Source organism: Quercus suber, unplaced genomic scaffold (genome assembly GCF_002906115.3).
Source record: "Quercus suber isolate HL8 unplaced genomic scaffold, Cork oak 2.0 scaffold_73, whole genome shotgun sequence".
NCBI classification, from domain to species: Eukaryota; Viridiplantae; Streptophyta; class Magnoliopsida; order Fagales; family Fagaceae; genus Quercus; species Quercus suber.
In genome coordinates this window covers 1,491,959-1,500,275 of record NW_027069538.1, presented here as the reverse complement: position 1 = coordinate 1,500,275, position 8,317 = coordinate 1,491,959, and the positions used below count along the sequence as shown (strand labels likewise).

Genomic DNA, 8,317 nt, shown 5'->3' with positions numbered 1-8,317 from the left:
GATCTGATCACATCAGTTTGAAATTCTTCCAATCATTTTTTACCACAGACATGTGGGTTGTAGATAAATTTGGTAAAAGATTAAATCGACAATGGATCAATTGAACTCGCAAGTCTCTCGTCAATGCTAGCAATTTGAGTGGTGTTACAATAGGTGAGTTGATGGAGATCTCAGTAGCTAGTGAATATGGTGAAAACCTAGGAATGCCTGCTAGATTTTAGTGAATATGGTGTGTATCTTATTTAGTTCAAGGTTATAGATATGTATCTTATTTAACTCAAACTGATTTGCATTCCATGTAGAAGATGCCACTGCTACTGACAATGATAATGAAGATGCTTTGCGAGAGATGACTACAATAAATCAGCTTAGCGACCACTTGCCACTTGTCAGTGCCGAAGTTGATGTTGGCATGGAGAATTTTTTTTATTTTTTATTTTTATTTTTTATATATTTTGCTGTGTTTATGGTGTGATTAAGATTGTAAATATGATTTGAATTAATTTGGACATGTGGTGTCATATTATAGGGCGTACTGAATAATTTCTCTCATAATTTCGCTAGTAAAAATAAAATATAGTTATTGATTGGATTTTTCAATAGATTACATGACGTATAGAGCATGATGGTCAAGGATTATTACAACAATAAAAAATGGTAAACTCCCAAAAAATCAATGGTCACATGGTGAACCTAATTGCCAATGATGAGATAGAGGGTGATCATGGGTTGGTCAATCTCATGTTGGTTGATCTGATCACATCAGTTTGAAATTCTTCCAATCATTTTTTACCACAGACATGTGGGTTGTAGATAAATTTGGTAAAAGATTAAATCGACAATGGATCAATTGAACTCGCAAGTCTCTCGTCAATGCTAGCAATTTGAGTGGTGTTACAATAGGTGAGTTGATGGAGATCTCAGTAGCTAGTGAATATGGTGAAAACCTAGGAATGCCTGCTAGATTTTAGTGAATATGGTGTGTATCTTATTTAGTTCAAGGTTATAGATATGTATCTTATTTAACTCAAACTGATTTGCATTCCATGTAGAAGATGCCACTACTACTGACAATGATAATGAAGATGCTTTGCGAGAGATGACTACAGTAAATCAGCTTAGCGACCACTTGCCACTTGTCAGTGCCGAAGTTGATGTTGGCATGGAGAATTTTTTTTTATTTTTTATTTTTATTTTTTATATATTTTGCTGTGTTTATGGTGTGATTAAGATTGTAAATATGATTTGAATTAATTTGGACATGTGGTGTCATATTATAAGGCGTACTGAATAATTTCTCTCATAATTTCGCTAGTAAAAATAAAATATAGTTATTGATTGGATTTTTCAATAGATTACATGACGTATAGAGCATGATGGTCAAGGATTATTACAACAATAAAAAATGGTAAACTCCCAAAAAATTTTCTAACCCTTTAAAGAGAAAACTTTCCATTAACTTCATGGGTCACATAATATTTTCAAAATATTATAGTCTTTTGATAATTCGATAGTTATAATGGGAGAGAGGGAATTTGAACTATGAATAAATGACAACTAATTAAGTTATAAGACTCTTAGTTCAAAATATTATAATTAAATATCTTTTTTTTACCAAAGATATTATAGTTAAATAAAAAACTTCATTTCATGCACCAAGATTTTTTATATAAAATAATTACAATTATTCATCCAATACATCGGGAAATATGATAATCCATCACCAAATGTTCACATTTATGTGTATTCTATAAGTAGCAGGAAGTGTTTATTATTCCTCAGATTTTATGCCTATATATCTTTCACATCTTAATCATTCACAATTTTGATGCCTCAATTTCAAGAGTCGCATAATAGTTTAGTTTTCGAATTTCTAGTTTTTCAAATTTAATTGAAGTTACAATAGATGTCTTCTTGGCTTGATCAACGACAGGGTCAATTAATGATTCCACATCTTTCTCCACTGCTTCAAACTGCAAATTGTATTTGATTAATTAACTTCCCATAAACAAATTGTAAAACAAATACCTTTTACTTCTACTGATAAATTGGGGGAAATATGGATATATAACTGTTAGGAAGGATTTGCATCTTTACTTTTAGATTCAAATTATAAAATGAGAATATTGGTCTGGTTCAAATTACATCATTCAATAACATTGTAGTAAATTATTTCTTTGTCAATCTTTTTTTTAGATCACGTAATCTCTTCATACTTATCATGTGATATTAACCAAAAGTTATACAATGTATAACCTAAATTAACATTGTTAAGAAATGTTTTAGTTCTACGAAACTGCACGGCAATAACAAATGAAATTACCAGGCTTTGTCATGTGCACCGCATTAGAAAACAAAATTAGAAAAATATACAAATAAACAAGTGGAAGGCTATATAGTATTCTTCTCATTGATAACCGTGTGACTGATTGTTAACCTAACCACAAGACTTGGTCAAATGACAGGATTGCAAATTGCAATAATGAATGAATTCTCCATAAACTACAATAATAAGAAGCTAGCATCTATGAGATCAGAAGCAAGGAAACTGGATCACATGGACCCAGTTAATGCTGATCCTAACCCTGTCTGTTTCAATTCAAATACCATAGCGGTCCATTTTTTGCATAGCCTAGGAGAAGTGATTAATGAAACTTAGAGATAATGAAACAAAAATATAATAAAAGATTATGCAATTGATAGTTTGATACTATTGGTGCTTTATTCACTATGACTTTAAAAAAAGAAGGGTATTAGGTATGACCTTGTCAATGACATCTTCTACTAGCTGGGCATCCTCGGCTGTTTTTTCTGCTACTTTTTCAATAATTTTTGCAGCGACTCTAAGTTTTCCTCCTTCTGGAAGGTGCTCTGAAATTTCTTCTGCGACTTTATCCACTTCCTCCGCCACCTTTTCTACGACCTCCGCAACCTCTTCTGCAGCCTCCACCACGGTATCAACTTCCTCTGTATGTCAAATCCAAGCACCAAATTAAACCCCCCATTAACAATGACGATGTAAACCTTAGTCCCAGAAATTTTTGGGGTCAATTATGGATCCTCAACAGACTACTACAAGATGCATAAGTGATGCAGATATGCATTATAATTGACAAAATGGAGAAGAACAGGTTAAGTTTCCTTACCTTTTAGCTTGAGTAGTGGCCCAAGTTTGATCCCAAGGAAGGGTAGAATTGCTGACACTATCAATCCAACAATCCAATGTTTCCTGCTAAGATATTGGCATAAACTTTTATTGTCTCTCAAGGGAGAGGGAAAAAAAAAAAAAGATAGAATTACAAATCAAAAAGATTATATGATTTTTCTTACCATGGACCAGGAGAAGCTGGACTTGATGGAATTGGAGGTACTGGTGGTATACTGCTACGGACAGTCACATCCCTGCACCAATACATTCATATAGAATTACTTAAGCTGAAAAACACTTGTATGAAAATAACCCAGAAATTGTGAGGCAAAACTAAAGAATTATAAAAAGTAAAAACTAGTACATCTTTCTTTTGCTGACAACTAGCTCTCTCGGCCCAGTTTTGAGAAACTGTAACCTCTGATCAGTACCAAGAAAAGACCTTTTCTCGTTGCGTTTTGAGATAAGCAGAAGCCGACAAGGATTTGGGATTAATTGGTATCTGCGAGAGGCACCAATAAGAGTGCTGGTGCAAGAAAGAATTGATTTTGATGCAGACATATAGAACCTACTTTGTATAACTCTTTACAACAAGTGCTTGCTGCTGTGATAATCAATCTAATCTTACAAGTTTGTGTTAAAAACTGAAAGGGTTTCAATCAAGAAGAAGACTTGAAAGAGGTTTGAACTTTGAAATACAGATTGGCAAGAACGTGCCTGTTAAAATAAGAATTGGAAAAATTAATTAATGTGACTTGGAGGAATGGTTAAGGCAAATATATAATAGTTTCCCAAACACGTTTTCATCATGGATTTGTCACCGAGTCAATATTATAACCTTTTCAAGGTCAAGTATTGTATAATCCTCGTTTTTCTTTTTTGTATTTTGTTGCTGAAAATACTCTAATTGTTTGCTTCACGTTACTTGTTGCTTTTAAATTATACATAGATTTAACACTGTTTAGAAATTTCTTGGTTTCCTCGGAGGTTGTATATTCTAATAGACCTAGTCCATTTTGGTTCTAGATAATAATAAACCATGCCCACCTATATATCCACCAATCTTCGCACAAGTTAATCAACTTGTGCAATGTTGAAATTTAGCTTGTCTGACTAAGGACTATTTGATGGAATCCTCTGGGTATAATTTTCTTCCGTTTCACATGTGCATGAAGAATTATTCATGAGAAGAAAGAAAAGGCCAATTCTAGATTCCATCTGTCTCGTACTGGGCAATGTACCGTAGTACAAGTACTTGCCCACGTTTAAGTCACATTGGGCATGCACAATACAGTAACGAGATTATGACTGGGCTTTGTAATTATAGATTAACCTTTGTTAATGTTGGGCTAGTGACATACTTAAAATCTCTGCTAGTCCTAAGATTTTGTCAACATTTAGTAATGTCATCCTAAATCAATATTGAGCTTTGCTAAAATGAGTTTGGTATGAACCACATGCATTTATTATACATTTCTGTTCAGATATTCTCCTATAAAGATTTCCCAGCAAATATAAAATAAGAATCCTTTTTGGACAGTCTCTTCAATCTATAGAAAGCTCAAAATTTGGTAATGGAAATTGGAAATGGAGGAACTATTATTTTGCGCTTGCAATATGGATAACAGTGCTAAATTTCTAACTAATTCAAACTGATGGACTTGCTTCATATTTTTATCTTAAAAACTTTTTTCTTTTTTTTTTTGAGACACTAGCTCTGCAAAACAGGGTGGAAAATTGTATTAATTAAATTATCACTCTTGAAACTTATTTGCCTTAATTATAATCTTATAATAATGCTATAAATATAATAAATTTCACAACTTGTTAAAATGACAAGTTGTAATTAGTGAAACATCATTTTCATTAAGACAACTACTAATCAGTAATCACTTTTATTATATATCAATTGCAGTCTACTATTTTAAATGTTATATATTTTTTTATAGATAAAAGATAGAAAAAAAAATTGTTGTGTCGCAGTACTTATTGACAATATTATACTTATATCAGACGCAAGGATAGCCAAAATTAGGTATTGCACCTTTCTTTTCCTTGTCTCTTTTGGCCTTTTTGGTGTATATGGTCAAATTATTTATGAGCTTCCTTACTCAATGGGCCAACGGCTTCCGAGGACATACATGGTTACATTGCTAGAGGAGTCTTCCATCCTCTCACAGAGAGTGGGGTCCTTATCTTATGGAGCCAGAAAATTGATTAAACTTGAGCATTCACGCTAAGTTTAATACGCTTCTGCACAAATTTGGTCTTAAAAACACACTTTCAACGATTTTTATATTTTATCAACTAGACCACATGGGCCTGCTACATTTGGCTCTTTATTTCTTCAATTCTTCAATGATCACACTACTGAAATTGTCAACTTGAATGGTAAATAATCACTTTCATATAAACTTATAAATTTTTTTCTACTATTTACAGTCAACCACATTATAATTATGATGAAAGTTGTCACACAAAAGTTGTTTCCCTATGCTAAGGGTTTGGCTCGTTATTGAACCTAAGAAGAAGGGAATCAAGGGATTGGCTCGTTTAGGGTTGCATGCCATGAGAAAGATATCTTCACAACATTTTTTCTTAATTTACTAAGGTAATAAGTTGTGATTCAAGCAATATCATTTCTACATGAACCCTACCATTATCGACATCTTTATTATACTCTAATCACAAAAAGTCATACTAAGGGTCCGTTTGGATACAACTTATTTTTACTCAAACTGAAAACTGAAAACTAAAAATATTGTAGCAAAATAATTTTTAAATGTGTGAATAGTACTGTGGGACTTATTTTTAATATATATTTTAAATAAAGTGATTGTGGGTCTCGTGAACAATATGTGAACAGTACTGAAATAGTGCATGAATAGTGACATTTGTCTGTGAACAGTAAATTTTGTCTCCCTCAAACGCATGAAAGCAAAAAAAAAGAGAAAAACGCAACGCAGGATTCAGTGGAAACGCTAAATCCAAACCCACACTAAAAAGAAAAAATAAAAAAATAAAACTCTAATCACAAAAATTCATACTAAAAAGAACAAAAAAAAGTTGTGAAAAGTGTTAGTGTCCTTAAACTTACACTCTTCTAATCACAAAAAGTCATATTAAAAAGAAAAGAAAAAAGTTGTGAAAAGTGTTAGCGTCCTTAAACTTGTTGAAAATACAAATATAGTGAGTCACGGATATACAAGAGATTCCTAATAACTTACCTAATAGTCATGCTCTTGAATGCGATTTCATGTAAAAATTATAATTTTCATTGCTTCAACCTACCACTTCTGTGAAAATTAAGTGAACTTTATTTCACATTAAAGCCTTTTTGGTACCTAGTGCTGTTGAGATTTAAGAGTTCAGACTAATAAATGGTGTTCTTTGCAAATTGCTATAAGGACAAAATTTAACTTTAAAATTAGTTGTAGCCTTAGGTTACAACCTTATTTAATATTTTTTTATTGAAGATGAATTTTGACAAATCTAATATTGGATTACATTTTATTCTTATATCATCTATGTTTGCAAAATTTCTAAAAAATTAAAGATCAATAGCTATGTCATCAATAAATTATTTAAATTGCACGTTTTTGCAATTTAAAATTATGCATTAAAGATAAACTTATATATCATATAATAAATAATATTTGATTGACATAAAATTTGACATGTGTATTTAAGAGTGTAAAGAACATGTAATTTAACGGTTAGATTTTCAAAATATGAAATAATGTTTATTTATTAAGTAAGGTTGTAGTCTGAGTCTACAACTAATTTTATAATTAAACTTTGTCCTTATTGTAAATTGCTTCGCTAGAAACAAGTCTAGCATAAAATATTTAGCTGTAGTATCCATGACTATGAGCATCCCATTCTCAATAACTACTATAGTAGAATTGATGGGATAATGAACGTAAGAGATGAAAAAAAATATATAGTAAAATATAATAAATAAGATTTTTATTTAATTTTTTGAGTTATTTTTAAAATTTCATACATTAATTTGTAAATATATAAAGTAACATTTGTAAAATTTCTAACATCACTTGGAAAGGTGAGGATAAGCTCGTTTTGATATTCTATCGAAATTTAGAATTATGGGTCATTCTTTGTTGCACACTTTTTATGGTATGTGACTGTGTCATACCTGCCTTTTGGAGAATTCTCCTAGCATTACGTGTGTGATTAATAAATTTATTAACTAAAAAAAGTGTTTATAACAATGGTCACATAGTGCACTCAAATTGCCAATGATGAAATAGAGGTTGTTCAAGCTCATGTTGATTGACCTGATTACATCAGTTTGAAAATCTTCCAACTATTATCGATCGTGGGCATGTGGGTTGTTGATCAATTCTATAAGAGAGTTGAATCAATTGAACTCGCGAGCCTCTCGTCAATGTTGGCAATTTGGTTGATGTAGCAATAGGTAAGTTGATGAAGATCTCAATAGCTAGAGAATATGGTGAAAATCTAGATATCCCTACTAGATCTTAATGAGACCTCAAGAAATCTATTGAAGCTCATGTAAAAATTAAGTCGTATAGGGGAAAGCGAGGGACGATGACACGTGAAATAGAAACAAGGCATAGCAGTGACTAGGGAAGTATGGTATTGGGTGAATCACTTTCGATGGATCGAGTTTATTGAATTCCGATACTGATTGGGTTTCATTGATGCTAAAAATTGTGTGATTAGGATTGGAATTAATTTAGTCATGTGGTGTCATATTATAGATTGGATGTACTAAATAATTTCCCTCATGTTTCAGTTAGTAAAAAGAAAATATAGTCATTGGTTTGATGAGATTAGATTCAAACAACTCATGTCTCATTGATTGGATTTTTTTAGTAGCTTATATTACAAGCACTGCTTTAAAAACTAGACTGAACCGGTCAGTTCAACTAGGAACTGGACACTAGTTTGGTCTAGTTAAATGCCCTAAAATCGATAAAAAAATCGGGTTAAATTAAGAATCAAGATTCAAACGAGTTCTTTGACCATACTGGTTTTTAAAATCAAGATTAGAAGTCATATGATGACAAACTCCCAAAAAAATTTCTCACCTGACAAAGATAAAACTTTACATTAATTTCACGGGCCACATAATATTTTCAAAAATATTATAGTTTTCTGATAATTTGATATTTATAAAGCAGA

At 31.6% G+C, this 8,317-nt stretch overlaps 1 protein-coding gene across 1 annotated transcript; it reads right to left on the bottom strand.

The window, feature by feature from the left end:
• Positions 1-1,817: 1,817 nt before the first annotated feature.
• LOC112006237 (uncharacterized) lies at positions 1,818-3,908 on the bottom strand. The gene is made up of 5 exons (XM_024038530.2): positions 3,513-3,908; positions 3,331-3,402; positions 3,147-3,232; positions 2,765-2,967; positions 1,818-1,973 (listed from the first exon to the last, which is right to left on the bottom strand). The coding sequence occupies exons 1-5, from the start codon at positions 3,707-3,709 to the stop codon at positions 1,818-1,820; spliced, it is 714 nt and encodes a 237-aa protein (XP_023894298.2). The 5' UTR covers positions 3,710-3,908.
• Between the last annotated feature and the right edge of the window lie 4,409 nt (positions 3,909-8,317).

Excerpts from the sequence above, each read along its gene's own strand:
- LOC112006237 (XM_024038530.2), bottom strand. The coding sequence starts at position 3,709 with ATGTCTGCATCAAAATCAATTCTTTCTTGCACCAGCACTCTTATTGGT. Across the intron at positions 2,968-3,146 it reads GCCACTACTCAAGCTAAAAG|AGGAAGTTGATACCGTGGTG; the intron begins GTAAGGAAACTT and ends TTTGACATACAG. Across the intron at positions 1,974-2,764 it reads TAGAAGATGTCATTGACAAG|TTTGAAGCAGTGGAGAAAGA; the intron begins GTCATACCTAAT and ends TACAATTTGCAG.